This window comes from Anopheles arabiensis, chromosome 3 (genome assembly GCF_016920715.1).
Source record: "Anopheles arabiensis isolate DONGOLA chromosome 3, AaraD3, whole genome shotgun sequence".
NCBI lineage: Eukaryota > Metazoa > Arthropoda > Insecta > Diptera > Culicidae > Anopheles > Anopheles arabiensis.
In genome coordinates, this window is record NC_053518.1 from 67,534,275 (window position 1) to 67,551,508 (window position 17,234).

The 17,234-nt window shown below is 44.7% G+C and overlaps 1 protein-coding gene across 1 annotated transcript; it reads left to right on the plus strand.

The window, feature by feature from the left end:
• Positions 1-878: 878 nt before the first annotated feature.
• Positions 879-16,381, plus strand: LOC120904323 (zinc finger protein sens-like). The gene is made up of 6 exons (XM_040314237.1): positions 879-1,393; positions 4,716-4,883; positions 4,961-5,119; positions 5,210-6,006; positions 8,048-8,198; positions 14,061-16,381. Exons 2-6 carry the CDS (start codon positions 4,730-4,732, stop codon positions 14,426-14,428), a joined length of 1,629 nt encoding a protein of 542 aa, XP_040170171.1. The 5' UTR covers positions 879-1,393; positions 4,716-4,729; the 3' UTR covers positions 14,429-16,381.
• Positions 16,382-17,234: the final 853 nt, after the last annotated feature.

The window sequence follows — 17,234 nt, forward strand, 5'->3', positions numbered from 1 at the left end:
ACCGACACCTATCTCTCGGTTTGAAAAAGTAAACTCTAACCCTCCCCACACCGCGATACACAAACGCGCAAACAAAGCTCACCAACTGCCCACCGATTGGAGGAAAATGTAGAGTGCAGGAGGAGCTGTCCTCGCTTCCCTTCTGGTACGTGCATTAAAAATTCAATCCATCCAACCAACGAACCCATCCCCAGTCCATGGGGTTGATGTGCTCGGTGCGCGGTACGATTTGAAGGCATTATCCTCGAGCAAAACAGAGACACCGATGACCCTTAGATCAAACTCCATTGCCTCACAAAATTGGTGGAAAAATAAAATCCATCCCCTATCTCTGCAAACGGGCCCTCTCTATTGCTCTTGCTCTGTTATGTGTAGGGAAAGGTTTCATTTATCTAAAGTCCCCCCAAAAACAAGGACACCTTGATAAACTTGTGCAACGATCGAAAATGTGTGAATTGTGTCCACTTTCTCTCTCTTTCTCCCTCGCACTCACCAAAGAGGTCCTTCATTTCCCGCCTGAGCGCATCCTTTGCGAGTGGAAAGTCAAACAGAGGTGGGGGGAGCGCAATTATGTTCTTCCACTAACTACCACCGGGACATCAAACCGCGCCAAACCCCATTCAGCTGCAGTCCGTGTGTGTTTACCTTTTGCTCACCTGAAGCTCGCGAGCTCGCATTCACTCGTACACACGCTCTCGCGACCGGAGAATCGCTCTCTGTCGCACTGTCTCTCTGTCTGCGCTGCTCTGCCAGGGGCGCTGCCGCACATATGGGGTCTCCTTTCGGACCAGATGATGATGATGAGGGTTTCGCGTCGGGTCTTTGATTGCGCTGCGGTTCCTTCGCAAGATCGTGCGCAGCGTCGAGATCAGTCAGGTGCCGGGCACCAAGCCGAACGGACGTGCTTGTTTTCGTTTCCGAAGTCGCTCAGCGCAACAGGAGAAGCAGCAGCAGCAGCAGGAGAGAAACCAACGTGTCCTCCAGTTGCAAGCGAAGCGAAGTGTTTGTTTGACCGTTGTGCCGGCAAGATCGTGCAAAAGGGATGCACCGGATTTAGTGATAGATGTAAGGATTGTTTCAAGTTTTGGCAGAGCAAAGCAGTGTCCAACAACGGAACAGTGAAAAGAAAAGGCGATTTTACCGGTCTACAAAGTGTGTTCTGGTGTGCTGATTACATTGTGGCCTATTTTGATAAGGCATTGTGAGTGTTTTACGGTAGCAATTTTGAGACCCCATTTTACCCGGCAACTCGAAGGAGAAAACATTGGAACGATCGTGTGCATAGTGATCAGAGGGTGAAAAATTGCACATTAAAAGCAGCAGTGTGAAAGCAGCCGTACGCCGGGTCGCATCTTTAAAAGCGAGTTTTCATCCAATCGCCAGAAAACGGAAGGTGAGCGACGAACCCCGTTTCGTAACTGATAATTTTCCCGCACTGGGTTTTTGTTGTTGTGGGGATTGCTTTCGCACCAGAGTTGGTGCAAAAGCGATCATTTCGATCATTAAATCGATGCAAGCTGTTGAAGCTAAGAGCCCAATCGGCAAGGATCAACTCTCTCTCTCTCTCTCGCTCTATGTGATTATTTTGTTGCTGTTCGGATTTTGGTCTGTACCAAAAGCTAAATAAAAAGTATCGAAGCCGATCGATTTGGCTCTTGATTTAGACCCAGACCCAACCTTCCACTACCTGTTTGATGCTCGTGAAGCAAATCCAGCTGAAACAGAAGGCAACCAGATATCCAAACAGAGCACCAAAAAAACAGGCAAAAAACAAAAGAAAAATTGATGATGATCAGTGAGGATCGGTCGCTTCTTTTTTTGGGACTGCTGCAACATATCAAGACGAAGAGGCATACAGAAAAAAACCGGGTGAAACACCTGCCGCCGCGTGCCATCGTGCAGCATAAGTGTGTGCTTGGTGTGTAGTTTTTTTTACCGTGGAGTAAAAAATCCCTGATTCATGTACATATATCTGTGTAGAGAGAAGGTTGTGCGTAAAATTTGGACCGGGTGGCGGCTTTGTATTGAGTTTGATTTTGAGCGCGTCTCTGCTTTTCTTGTAGAACTTAGTTTTTTGTCCTTTTTAAAGCCTGTTTTTACATTCGAATCAATATGTACACACTGCGACGCCTTAATCCTTGACAAACAGACTGATGGGTCAATAAATAATTTGCCCGCAATTGGCTGATGTTGATGTCAGTTCCAGCGATCCAAACGTTGCGTTGTCTTTCTCTCTCTATGTAATCAAAACCACATTGGAACAAGGGTATCATTTGCTATCTAAATAAATCCTGCTAAAATCAATATCCCTTGGCACACCTCTCGCTGGCCACCTTGATGGAAACGAGTGTCACCTGCGCTGCACAAAGAAACACTCCAAGCACTGTAATGGAAAATAGAAATAATCACAGTATCAATTAAAAAACAATTTGCTCATCGTTCCTTTTACCACCCCGGCGGTAGGGCGCGCGTGTGTTGGCGCATGTCACCTTTCTGCCCCACGATTTTCCTCCATCCTCCTCCTCCTCCAGGTGGTTTGCATTTCCGGTTGCACCCTCGTACGCTTGCAGGACGGCAATCGATCATCATTCACGAGGAGGCAGGGAGAGATTTCTGATGCCGCCCAGGGTTGGATTTTTATCGGCCCGCTCGTACTCTCCTGTTCTCCTCCAGAGCTTCTTCTGCTACTACTACTGCTGCTGCTGCTGCTGCTGCTGATGGTTGGTAGAATGGCAGGATAATTGTAGGCTTTTAGTAAATCCAGACCGAAAGCAAACATAAACTACCTCCCGGGGGGTGACTTCTGGAAGAGCACTTGGGCTGAAAACATGAAGCTTCCGATGTGCTTTTACATTTAACCTTGAGAGTGTGTGTGTGTGCTTTTTTATTTGTACAGTGGTATGACAATTTTACTACACAAACAGCGTAATGGATCATCTTGAGTTGTTTGCATTGGAGCCCCGAAGGACGAAATTGATCGGTACGAAATCAATGAAAATGATGAAAATAATGAAATCTCTATTTACATTGTAACTGACAGCACTGCGGTTTGCAAGCTTTTGGAATAGGAAATGGGACTTTCTGGATAATTTATACATTTTAGTAACGCTGTTCACTTTGTGATACAATTTAGCGATGTCGTATTGATTTATATTGGGGTTAGTTGCATCGTCTAGGGGAGGCGTCAAATGGCGCTGTTGGTAAGCGTTGTGCTTTTGAGACAAGGTAGTAATAATATCAATTCTAAACAGAATCCAGTTGCAAAAATAAAAACATTACTTCTTTATATTTAACATTGAACATCTCTTGAGAATTACGAAAAGGTTCTCTAGAAGATGTAATTCAATGGTGTTTTCGTGTATCTCCTTCTAGCAAGACCTAAAAGAAGGGTATTGTTCATTATATGCTTCTTAGCGGAAAAGTACTTTAAATTACAAAGCGGTTGGTGGTCGTTTGTTTAGTTTTTTAGATTTAAATTGAATGATTCAATGCTTAATTTGAAGAAATCGTTAATGCATTTTGTCTTAAAAGCATTCCATGATCTCCAAGGTGTGGCTTGGTCTAAATACAGAAACAAAATTCAACAGCAATTTTAGCAATAAAAATGAATGTGAAATTAAAAATGAAATTGTTTTAACTCATTTTTAATTCTTTTCATGGAAAAAGATAAGTATAATTATGATAATATATGCTCCTTGAAACACTTTAATATCAAAGAAAATCAAATAAATTACACGCCACCATCATGAGCTCCGTACTCCACCAATAAGTTCCTCTCCATTTTATGCAAACAAGCGCCGTACACTGTATCCATTCCATTGATTTGCTTTGGTCAATAATATTGCTTCACAATTCAACGAGCTGCCACGGCATTGGTCGAGCCCGTGGTGTACATTCCGATCGCATTTATCACACCCAGTGTACCCCCATCCGATCGTATTAATCGGTTAAGCGGGCGCTCCTAGAGTCTACTAACCTTCTCTCTAGCGGGCAAATACACTACCACCAGCACCAGCAACCCAAGCCCATTGCTCTCGAGCACACTGATTGGACCGGGTACCTACGGAGCACTGTGACTTTATTTATCTATCAATCAAGTCCCCCTGATCTGCTATCAGTGTTATTTATTCACAAACATTTGCTCAACCACACGATAGCCACATTTGCCTCATTTGAACCGAGAGCTAGAGAGTATTCCCACTGGAGGGGTTGTTGAGTGTGGCAACACACGGCTACAGACCATACAGACCTTTATACATAAAGCGTCACAAGTGCTGCGCGAAGGATTAATCAAATTGTTTGTCCTTTCAAACATCGAACGAGAGAGAGAGTGAGCGAGGGAGAGCCTGTTTGCCTGATGGTGTCACATGAGACATAATAAGCCATCGTTTGCTAAAGTAAGTTCTCCACAATGGAGCACCCATACGAGCCCTACGAGTGTTTGCGTTTTAGTCGTAATTGAAAAGCATTAACAAATTAGATGATACTATCGATGGTGCGGTGGGCTAGTTCCCTATTTTCCCCCCAGCAGCAACAAATCGTGCTCAACAAAGGGGAACGAAGTATTTTCCCTTCGCTTCCGCAGTCTGCGTGCGTTTGTTCACACGTTTTTCCTCGTACCGGAGGAAATGATTTTGTTTACAACCGCACTTAACACCAGGACCTGTTCCACTGACGGATTTTTGGACGCTTGTTTTTTTTTTTCTCACACACAGACAAAGACACAGACATGGCACACTTATCGCCTCCACCTTCGCCACCGGTCGGCCAAACGCCTCCGGCCGTGAGTGCCCTGAACGCACTCAATGCCTCAGCTTCAGCCAACCTAATCCAGCGTGCCTCAGCCTTTAGCTCCGTACTGGGGCAGAAATGGAACCCACGTGGTGAGTACCAGGAAATTAGGAACATTTACGGAAATAGGATTAGAGCTGATTTTGGATAACATTTGCTGTGCCGTTAGATCTTCTGCTACTGTACAACCCGCTGTTCTACTCGGGTGCAGCCGCCTTTCCCTGGCCACAGTTTCTACTACCTCAGCAACCGATCACACCGGTGTCGCCCAACCTGAACGCCTCTAGTCGTGACTATACGCTTACGCCCGAGAAGGAGGAGATTGTTGGTGAGTGTTTTACCAGATTGTCCTCAAAAATGTCCACATCGCCTTTATTTTCTAAGGACATTCCCATTATATTTCCCTTTATGCAATCAGACGAAGATATGCCTCTGAACCTTTCGATGAAGCCTTCCACCTCGACGCCCAATGCACGGCACGTGGCCCTAACCCACTCGATCAACATCTGGTCACCGGCCAGCATGTGCGAGAAGGAAACGATCGACGGCGACAACCAAAGCAACATCGACATCGAGAACGACGACGACTCGAGCGGTGATCTGCAGATCGATGAGTCGTTTGACTCGCAACACCACCACCATCATCATCATCACCATCATCAACCTCACCAGCACCAGGAGCGCCAGGACCGTCAGCGGGAAACGGCACGCATCCTGACCGAGTACAACAGCTTGCTGCTGAACGGGCGACAGTCGGGCGGTGGCGGTTCACGCTCCTCCCAGGACTACTTCAACTACAGCAAGATCAGCAAAGGCTACTTCACGCACCTCCAGCAGCAGCAGAAAAATCTGGAAATTCTGCGCCAAAACCGTACCGATCTGTTCGTGCTGAACGGGGGAAACGACAACAACAACAAGGAGGGCGTCAAGAACCAAAACCAAACGGGACAGGAGCGTAGTGGTGGTGCTGGCAGTGTACGATTGGGTGGTAGTGTTGGGGTGGGAACTAGTGAGAGTGATACGATCGGTGATCAGTACGGGTACGGAAAGATGGACGTAGGGGGCAGTTCCTCAACGCGACCCGACTCAACGCAACCGCATCACGCGGACAGTCCGTACGGAAGTTCGAACGATTCTTCGTCCCATGGTCATTCGCATTCGATCGTGAGCACACCGACGGGCGAGGGCGGCAAGAAGAGCGTCAAACTGTATCAGGTGAGTGTCTTTAGATGACTTCTTTCTAATATATAAGAGTTGAGAAGCATATGGAAAACCCCCGAAAGCAACCCTTTTCCCAACTCCCAACCATTGGATGCTCCAAAGAATGATCTCGACTGTGTTGCGGCTATGTTTGCGCAAGTGTTGGAATCTTCCCTGCGCTGCGGACTCGGAGCGGATGTTTTTGCTTGACACATCAACCGGTAGCATTCATCGTATGTGTGTGTTTGTCGCTTCGATTTTGATGGTTTGTTTGCAGTTGCATCCGTCACCATTATGTTACCTTGTTATGTTTCTCTCCCGGTGAAATCCGTGACAACTCCCTCGGCGGCGGCTATTTGGAATCGCGGTTCCGGCACAGGGGTAAGCGGGGGACGCTTTTGTAACAAATGGTTTTCCTTTTTTTTCCTGTTGTGTGTCACACCCGCGAAGATGAGCCATTTTGTTCGACGAAGGGTTGTCAATCTTGCAGGCGCTCTCGGTTGCGGCAAGCTACAAAGGGATCGAACGGCGCAACACTACCCGGGGAGTTCGTTACGCTGCTGCTGCTGTGTATGTTTGCGCAAGTGTCCGCTGCGGCAGTGGTTGCCCAGTCCGTCATCTTCGACGCGGGCCTCGGCGGCTTCATCTTGCTCCTGGGAGGTTCATAAATTATCTGTCGTCGTACTCCCGGGGTCGGAAGAAGTTATGCTAATGTAATCAGGTCACGTTGAGCTGGCTCGACCGTATGTGTGTGTGTGTGTGCGTGTGTATTTGCCTTGCGAAGGTGGTCGAAGGTGGTGCAATTGTCAGATGCCACAGTCCGGCGACGCCACAACGGCGTCAGTTGTAAACAGAACCCGCTTCACCGTGCCGCCGTAGTCATGGTCTAATTCCCAAACCCCCCAAAAAAAAAATGGGAAGAATAAGGCATCTAACAGTGCTCCTTCTTCTTCAACGTCACCTCCCCCGAAAAAAAGAAACAAAACTGGGACAGGAAGTTGTTCGGAATCAGCCATCCGGTTGAAAGGAAGATTCCATTTGATGACCACGCTTCCCCCCAAAAAAAATGCCAGGAAGGTTACACCAGGTAAACAACAAAAGCGCAAGTTATGCTGGCCTGGCTGGTGGGTCAAATGGGAACTCACATACGCGCACTTGCGGCCTCTGGTATTGATTTATAATCAAGGCGTAAAACTTCTGCCCCTCGCTCACACGCTCACAACATTTGGTCGTTTACATTCATAATTTAGGTACGCGAGGGCTTCATGAATATGTAATTCCCCCCCAGGTTTCTGTGCCAGCCCTTTTTGGAGGACTGTTTTTCACTTACTGTTTGCTACCGTGTTGGATCATGAAGCACCGGGTAGTGATATTATTAGTGTGTAATTAAATTAAAGGTTCGAGACAGATTGCGTGGCCTCCAGCCCTTAATCTAGCATAATGGTGGTTGCTTTTTTGTGGTTGCTGCATGGGAAATGATACTTGTTGCTTACAGGAAGAGGATGTCACTCATCCCCAGAAAGGGTTGCGGGGTTGTTCGCCTGTGCGCCTTCATAAATCAAAATACCGATTAAAACCCGCAGCGCATGGAGCGCGATGGACACAAATTGAATTGGAAATAAATAAATGATTCCCTTTAGGTTTTCCGTGAGTTCGTATTCTCTGGAGAATATGTATATTAATAGACATTTTGAGAGGAATGGGAAAACTTTTCCCATTTGAAATACTCAATTGAAAGGGCAAGTATCATTTTCACAAGTTCGCTTGCTCTAGAACTTCAATGTGCGTCGTAAAACTTTGCCCACCTATTAACAACAATGCCGTCAATCTATTGATCTCCCGTTCGTGTCGTGGCTCAATTATTGTCCTTCCAAGCAAAGCGAAAAACGCCACTGCAACAAGAGGAGAGCTGAAAAAAGCAACCCATGTTGGAGCACAATTATTATTGAATCATTTTAATCCTTCTTCGCTCGCTTCATTCACCATTTTCACCCTGCACATCTCTTGATATTAACGATCTTCCCTTCCCTCCTATCGCCCTCTCTCTCCGCAACAGTGCAAGCAGTGTGGCAAAACGTTCAAACGGTCCAGCACGCTCTCGACTCATCTGCTGATCCACAGCGACACCCGGCCGTACCCGTGCCAGTACTGCGGCAAGCGGTTCCACCAGAAGTCCGACATGAAGAAGCACACGTACATCCACACCGGTAAGTCGAGCACAAATTGAATCTCCTTCCTTTTCAGCTTGATGGCAATTCTAGGGCTTTCTTGCCAAACAAACACACACACAGAGAGACAGGACACTTTTTGGGTTTTTTATTCCCCAGTTTTCTTCTGGTGACCATTAAACATTGTCACTCCACTTTTTGTTGCCTTTAAAGTGGCCTTGTTGGGCCCTCATCCTTGCACACTCGACCAGACACGGGCGAGGCACGCGCCAGCAACAGGGGCGTACAGGGCGCTATCGATTTACATCAGCTGTAGGGAGAGCATGGTTTTGGCATCGTCATCATCATCGTTTGGCTGTGGCTGTGCAGCATGTGCGCAGCAGACACTATGGGGCGAGATTGTGATGGGGTTGCGCAGGCAGGCAAGCAGCAGGATTTTGTGGTCTCGTGCCACATGCTGGCACACTTGTGGCTCGTTTCAAGGCGAGTTTTGTGGTTTTGTTTTCACGCCCGCAGGATGAGCTGATTCATCCTGTGTCCCTCTGGCTCTCGAGGGATCGTCTGCAGCATCTGTGGCTAGGAGAGCATAATCGGACCAATTGTGTCGAAAAGAAATCGTGAAAGATTGTCTGTCTTTTTCCCAAAAAAAAAACAAGATCCTTCAAGGTTGCTTTATAAACTCGTTTCTAGTCGAAAAAAAAGCTCAACCTTAAGCAGTGCCCGGGGAAGATTCTGGAGCACCCAGATAGACGCAGCTTTGTGCTGCGGCTCTCTTCCGCCCAATGAATCGATCGCTTTGTGGCCGGATCTTTCGCAACCCAGTAAGCAGTTAGTAGCAGTAAATCAGGCAAATATTTTACAACGGCACTACGCGCGCGTACGTGTTTCATTTCGTACGGGTAAATCCGTCCCAATTTCGGTCCCATCCCCTTTGGGACTACACTTGAAACGATTGTGCCGTTCGGCTTTGTTTGACACGAAGTAACTTCAATATTTTTCTTTACTTTGCCATCAACGCAAGCAACGGTAGCAGCCACTTTCGGTAGCGTTTTTTTTTTGAGACCGCATTCTCGTTCTTTGCGCGTCCCCGCATATACCTCACTTGTGTTTGATGTTGCATGAGTAATGAAAGGCAATGGTTGTGTAGTGCAATGATCACTTTTTTTTCTTTCTAAAGAAAATGTTTGCGTGAGTTTCTGAGAAGGGTTGTGCATATTTTAAGCCATATTGACGCGCAGGTTTCAAACTGCAAACTCCGTATCTTTTTTGTGTGGCTTTGGTTTGTGTTCCGATCTATTTTACCGATGAATTGGTGGCATTCTTGGTCCATTTTTAAATATATCTCACAAGATGGGTTGCGTGGAAAAGGTTTCATTTGAATAAAAGCCATAAAGTAATGGGAAAACGTGGTTTGGTGGTTTTAGGATGGATGATATTCTTCCAAGTTTTTGGTTAATATTTATATTTGAAACTTTGGTTTAATAAATTAAGCACACCATTAGGATAGTAAAATATATTTTATTTCCTCTTTTTTTATTTTAATTTTCATTATCATCAAACCGTGTAGGTCAAAATTGTTGCCAGACTATTTTGTTGGATTCTATAAACGATCTTAAGAGTCGTCAATATTCAATTGTTTCCTTTTTTGCAATTTATATTAGAATTTTTAATGCTAGACGATCGCTCTTTCAACCTTTTCCCATGCATGATATTTGTTTGAATAAATTTTAAAACGACTACAATATTTAGTCTTGCATAATATGAAGTTCTAGCATCAACTGCAACTAGCTTGTAAATAAATTTTCACGAATAAAATAAGCCCAACACTCCAAAAACACCAATATCGCCAACAACACCGCACAACGCCCTAAATCAAAATCGCCACAACGCGCCCAAGCGCAACCAGCAAAACAATTTGTTATCGTGCTTGTTATGTGCATGTTCAACACCGTTCGTAACGGAACGGTCCAACGACACCAAACACCACAACTTTGCACACCGCAAAGCATAACTGCAACCGTGTCAACAGCCAAACAGCAGAAGCGAACACAAAAATTAATACACCTCAGCGTTTAATGGGACTTTTGTTAAACATGAACTCAACAGGAACTGGGGTGGGGCACGCTTCTCGGCCACGCGGAAAGCAATCGCACCGGAGAGAACGGAAGATTGCATTTTGCACCTAATCCCGACACCCATTTTGAGAAGGGTGGAAGGGCGGCAAACAGGTAAAGGAGGGCCTATTTCCCCTTTTATCCGTTCACCACACGATCCCTTTGGCTTTGTTGTTTGCATTTTCATTCAGTTCTACCGTTGCAGGAGCAACACACGCGAGAGAGAGAAAGAGACACAGTGAGAAGCATTAATCTTCACTCCAGGACGTCTTTTGTGGAGCCCTCCGGGGTTTGGGAATACATAACAGTGAGACAATTCGATGGCACTAAGCATAAAAAAGAAAACCCCCTCAAAGCACGAAGCCTTGGTTGTAAATTTTTGATTTCAAGAGACAATTAAAAGCATATTACTACAACCCCTTTCGCTTGGTTGGTTACTGCTGCCCCCGGATGGGTTGTAATTTGTTATGTAAACACATTTCCTAAATTGAAAATCTCGTACCCATGTTCGATTCCTTCTCACACCCACCCACGGGCCGTACGTATGACTCATTTGTAAGGCAGGAGGTCAAATATGGAAAGCCCCGTTTTGCCCGACTCCCACTGTGCGAGGTGAAGTTGACGCCGATAATGACCCCAAACCCGTTGGGGATAGATAAGCGTAGCATTAAAAGCCTGCCGTATCCTTGTTGGGCTTATATCTTGATTTAATTAAATTAATTGATGTTTCTATGTGTATGTTGGAGAGCTTACTCCTGCTCCCTTCCCTTCTAAAAACAGTGCTCCCCTACCCAATTGGATTGGAGGGCATTTAAGGGTAATATTGCCATGGCAAACTGCTTCCAATTGTCCGCTCACGATGGGACAAGCATGGGGTGGGAATGGGGGAGTGATAAATATGTTGCCCCTATGCATATGATCGGCGTACGATCGGCGTACGATCGCAGCATTTGCTGCAAACGTACAACAAGCTGCTCGCTATGTTACGCGCCGTGTGCGGGCCGCCCCAACCTCGAGCTGCTGGTGGACGCCGGGAGTAGCAGGAGGAGCGATATCCTTATTTAGGCAATCGGACAATTTCACCGATCGCAAATTGTGCCGCTGAAAGTAACCACACAAAGGCGGAGTGCGTCCCGGGCGGGAGGGGTTGGGAGCTTGGGTGGGTGTCGCTTGCGCTCTCCTGTTTTATGCGCACCGCGATCTGCCCTGGTGAGCATGATTTTTACCGTAACATCGGCGGCCGGTACACACCAAAACACAAGGGGGCACAAGGAGTTAAAGACAATGTGTATAAACTCTTTCCTTCGCTCTCGCTCTCGTTCTCTCTATCTATCCTTTTGCTTTTTGGCTGCCCTTTTTATGTTACGCTTCGGTTGCACTCGGTACAAATCGATGGGAAAACAGAATTTATGCACACTGGCGCTTTTAAGCGCGAAAGGAAACCACAACTGATAATAATAAAGGCCCAGTCAGGCGAGAAAGGGGGCAGACTGGAGACAAACTAGCATCTCGCAGGGTCTTGTTCTGTCTCTTTTGCTCTATATCAGTACAAGGAAACAGAAGGCAATTTGAATTTTATGAAAAGATATCTTAAATTAAACAAAAATAGTTAACAAATTTTATGTTTTTTAATAAGACATCTGTGCTTCATGCTTTTATAAAAATACTTTAATGTAAATGAAAAACAAAATAAAAGGAAACGACCAATGTGACATCGAGTGATGAAGTTTCTAGGAAAAATCGATAACCAAATTGGCCTGCATCCCCAGCTAGAAATTCGTTTCGTGGAAAGTGAAACCCTTCATTTGGGTTTGTCACCCTCCGCCGATTGTTTTACCATTATCCCACCATCAATCCTCCCCCCCTCTCCCCCTTCCCTTCTTAGATCCACTTTCCACACGGTCCCAGCAGGGCGGCGGAGCATTAGAAGCGATCAAAGAAGCGAACAAAGACAAAGCGCCAACTACCGGCGGAATCGGTTGTAAACAAATTTGAACAAATTTATTACCTCATTTCGTAAATAGTAACCCCCCTTTGCTTGCTATGTTTAGCTAACTAGAGGAAGGGGTTGCGTATACTAGCCCGTAACTGGCCTGAGATGGTTCGGTCCCTTACACGCACAAAGCGGTACGGGATTGATGGTGAGCATGAACGTAGAGTAATGTTTCAATGAGGATATTTCTTTCTCCATCATTTTTTTTTTACTTGAAAAAGAGCTATCAAATTGAGGGCAAAACTAAAAACGGTGATGGTAGGAGTGGGTGAGGGAGACCAATCGACCGCACACACACACTCACACTGTGTTCGGGAGCACAGGAACTGGTTTAATGTTTATTTTAGATTCGCGTGTCAGTAGGATTCGTTTGCTGTGTTGCTTTTTTAATGAGTATGCTTTTACCGACCAACGCTCATCGCACCTTTTTGTTGTTGTTGTTGCGCCGCGTGTACCTTTGCACCTTTTCATTTCTTCGAATCCCATCTGCTTTTGTGCAGGAAGATGACACTCCGGGGGGCGGTGCGAAGGGGTTTGTTCGCACCCCAACGGTCACGTAAAGTGGCAATAACAATCACAATTTATTGATATTATGACAGTGAATTGGCTGATTGCTGTACAGTGGGATTGGATTGGGGTGGTTAGAAAGGGAAACACTTGAACAGGACACGTTTGCCTGATTGAATGTAGCTGGTAGCTTCCTTTTTTTATTAGATTGAAGGTGATTTGAAGAACGATTTCATTAGCAGGAGTGCCGATAGCGACGTTCGATGAAGTTAGATTATCAGTTGCTTAATTGCTGCGTGTTAAGACAAAACAGAAACGGGGTCACAACAAAAATCCTACACGTTTTTTTATTAACAGGGTCTGTTTATGGAAATTGTTTTATCCTTCGCACAACAGCATAAAACACGTGTCAATGAACGTGATTAAATGGCACTGTTTATACAACCGGCTACACATTTAATAATAACACCACCAGAGGGTACATGCTTAAACAAACATACAAACGAAGCATAGCCTGCTGTGATGCTTTCGCGTTGCCCGTAGCTTCCACCCTAAAGACACCCCTTTTCGCTAAAACGATTGAAACGGCTTGAAAGCATTAATTTAAAGCTACTTTAGCCCCAAATCTGGCCACGAGCGAGCGAAACACAGCACAGCGGCCGCTGCTGCTGCTGCTGCTATGCGTGGTGGTGGTACTAGTGTTGTTGAAATTAATTATCATCGCCAAAGGCTTTAATATGCTTTTAATTTGTGGCAGCACCCGTGACTGCAGCAGAGAAAAGAATGTGCAATTCTTCGTTGCGTTTTCACGCCATTTTGCCTTCCGTTGTAAGAGACTTGACGGGCTTCATGCTGCAAAAAAATGGATTCCACAGCAGATTATGGATACTTCGCTTGCTTTTTTTTTTGCTGCGCATGCCACACAGTACCCGTGACCCGTGCGAAAGGCGCGTGTTTGTAATATTTTATCGCAACCGATTTGCAGGCCCAGACACTCCCTTTTTGAGATGGAGGCAAACAGTGGGAAAGCAGGCAAGATAAATGTTTTCTTTATCGCTTGCATTGTAATGATAAACGGAATAGTGGGTTAATTTGTACGATTTGTTCGCTTAAAACGGGGTTCGTCGCTTGTCATTCGCCCACCGCGCGTTGAAGTCTTTTGATCAATTTAATGCCGAATCGTACCGAATTCGTTGCCAATCACTTTGTAAATGATTTTTATTGTCCTTTTTACCATTTTACTCATCTATTTCTTCCGCTCTTCTTCTCTCCTCTCCCCTCGGATAGGTGAAAAGCCCCACAAGTGTGTCGTCTGCCTGAAGGCGTTCAGCCAAAGCTCGAACCTCATCACGCACATGCGCAAACACTCCGGCTACAAGCCGTTCTCATGCGGGCTGTGCGATAAGGCGTTCCAGCGCAAGGTGGACCTGCGAAGGCACCGGGAGGGCCAGCACAACGAGCCGGCGACGGCCGGCAGCCCGATCGATATGGTCAAGTACGAGCCGAAGCTAAACCACACCAGCAGCGAAACGGACGACACGATGATGGATGAGGTGGGTGCGGTGCATGGACAGCACACCATCGAATTCCAGCACACCACCGCCGCCGCCCCCGCCGACATCAAGATGGAGCAGGTCAGCAGCAGTTGCTCCTGATTTCCGATCCCGCCGAATCGGGTGGAATGTTTCGCGAGGTAAATGTAGGAGAAGATGAAGAGAGAGGCGCAGTGAGAGTGAGAAAAGATCAGCAAAAACGTACCAAATGTTCCTTCAACTTCAAAACCGTGTTGTGCTGAGATGACTTCCCTTCCGGAGGGAGCGCAGTGTAAAAGCGAAAGCGGATTGCGTGCTTTCGGCGCGTCGTCTAATTCCGGACTGAACCGTTTGTGGATTCTGTGCAGGCAGCCGTTGACTGTGTATGTGTATGTGTGTGAACGCCTTTGTGTGAGTTTATACGGCAAAAGAGCTCACTGACCCGAGAAAAACAGCCTAAACAAGAGCAGATGGTACACCACGAGTTGCACAACTGGTGTGATTGTTAGTTTCCTTCGTTCAAGCGAAAAAGGATGCATCCAATACTAAATCAGTTCAGCCCGTTTTTTGGGGAGCGCCTTTTGTACACCATACGTGCGTTGCTCAGAAGATGCTTTGTGGAAGTGTTTTCTTATAGATTCACCTTCTTATGTGGTAACAATAATAACGACAAAAAACCCTCCGTCCTTTTGTTTAGATGTTAGCTGTACCATAAGTAAGGCTAGTTTGTGAACCTGTAGTACCAGTAGTGGCAGTGGGTCCTTCACAAGATATTTATTTTTTTATGTGTATTTAATTATTACCAATCGAAAGCCACCGTAAGAGGGAAACACCACCTAAGTGTAATGTAGTGAATTTTTTTTAATTATTTTTGAAACTAGATATACCAAAGTTAATGCCGGAGTTCAATGATATGGGATGATGAGCGAAAGAGAAGGGTTATTTTCTATGACATTTTCATCAATATGAGGTCAATCGATCTAAAAACCTAAGACACATTTTCCCGATTGATCGTTTTTGAATTAGTAAACAAGAATGTAAATACGTTCCTTCGTTACTCATTTTCGGCCTAACAGATCATTGTTGTTTTTCAAAATGATTTAGAGCATCTAGTCTCCAACATCTGGACTGTAAAATGTCATCGAATGGAAATAACCCTTTTCTAAACCCTTTTTTCCCCTATGCATTGCTCAACCGACATTACATCAAAATTAAAGAGGCAAAGTCCAAACGACTAGAGTGGATCGTTACCGCGTACTAAGAATTCGTCGTATTCTAAATTCTGCTGCATTTTTTTTTTCTTCTCTGCCGAGGTAAAACAAGGGAATTCTCTACTGTAAACGAGCAGTTTAGATTTAGATTCCGTACATATAACCAAGTTTACAAGTATCAAATTGTGTCTTGTAAACAAGCGAACACCTCCCCGTGTCTTTAGTCATGAACTAGTGTGTAATCAGCCGTCAGTGTTAGTGTCTACACACATGTTGCCCAAGGGCAGCGTGTTGAACCCTTTTTCCGTCTTTAGTCATGAATTAGTATGCCACTTATTCTCATATCAGCTACATGACCAAAGAGAAGTGTTTAATTCAAAGACGAAAGCCCAAACGCTAGCCATCGTTTGTGTCCGGATAGTCTCCTATCCGCTTGTGTCTTAGTCGATACAATTGCTGGAGATCATTCCGGTACATTGCAGGCAAGGTTTGCGCGGGCTTTCATCCTTTCCCATTATACTCTCTTTTGATTTCAATCGAGACCGATCCCGATCTAACTACCCATTAGTGTACGTACAGTCGAGCTAGAACGGTGTCTGTTATCTAGTGTCTAGATATGTTATGTGTCGAGTGTCGAGTGTTGCGAATCAGACGCGATCGTTGGGATCGAAACCGTCCATCCAGATTCCGGAAGGGATTGTTAGGATTAAGGGTGTACTGTATAGTCTGCTAGTAAGCTATGGTCTTCTAAGTAGCTAAGTTCGTTTAGTTATATTTAGGTAGTATTAGTGAGTTAGGGAGAAAAGCTAGGAATCAGATAAATAAATTAAAATGTATACATACTACACCGTACGGGAAAACAATAAAAGCTATGAAAATATTTAAAATGTAACAATACCGTTGTACGTCTATTACATGAGTTGATATTATTATTGAGAAAAAGTATTAGTATATAAATAAGGATGGTTTGTGGCATTTTTATGACTACTTCGACCAATTTCAAGATGATCCAGGTAATGTATTATTCAATGTTCAATTGCATATTTCAAACTGAATGAAATATTTGCCGGATACTTTCACATAGTTTCTAAGAAGATATTTAAATAGCTATCGATTAGTGAGTGGATAAAACCTACAGTAAGTAGTCTAATAAGGACTGACCATATAGAGTCAAACAACATGAAATTATCATTGATGTATCTGGTACAATCCTTGTAAAGCATATCATTTGTAACTTATATGATGATTTGATTAAAGCCCATTTTGGAGAGATTTTTCAACAGGAAACAGTGAAGTCATTCAGCCACTTTCCTAAACTGGATCGAATTCGGTAAAATTTTCTCGATTAACGATTGTCAATATTACCTAAAATGATGGTTTACTAGGATGTTTTTCGAACATTTTACCATATTTTACGCATAACTTAGTAGGATACTTATTAAATAAACTAAAGCAACCTTTGTATCTAGGCAATTCGTTTCTCTTCGATCGAGTTTGGGAAAGTGGCTGATTATGTTGATGTTTGTTTTGCTTTTAGAGAATTACACAACGTTTGAGTCACATTCGCCTCTATTCTGTTATAAACGACAAGGTAATGTATGTTTTAAATCTCACTATAACGGCCAGTTGTATGTAGATATGAGCACTTTTTCTTCTTGCTTTTTTGTGGTGCTAGTACTAACTAGATTTTGTTTGAAGTCATTAAAATTGTTAGTAAT

What these genes read in the sequence shown, in the direction of transcription:
- LOC120904323 (XM_040314237.1), top strand. Translation starts at nt 4,730, where the DNA reads ATGGCACACTTATCGCCTCCACCTTCGCCACCGGTCGGCCAAACGCCT. An exon ending in AGAGCGTCAAACTGTATCAG is followed by an intron (nt 6,007 to 8,047) that starts GTGAGTGTCTTT and finishes TCTCCGCAACAG; the next exon opens with TGCAAGCAGTGTGGCAAAAC. An exon ending in GCACACGTACATCCACACCG is followed by an intron (nt 8,199 to 14,060) that starts GTAAGTCGAGCA and finishes CCCCTCGGATAG; the next exon opens with GTGAAAAGCCCCACAAGTGT.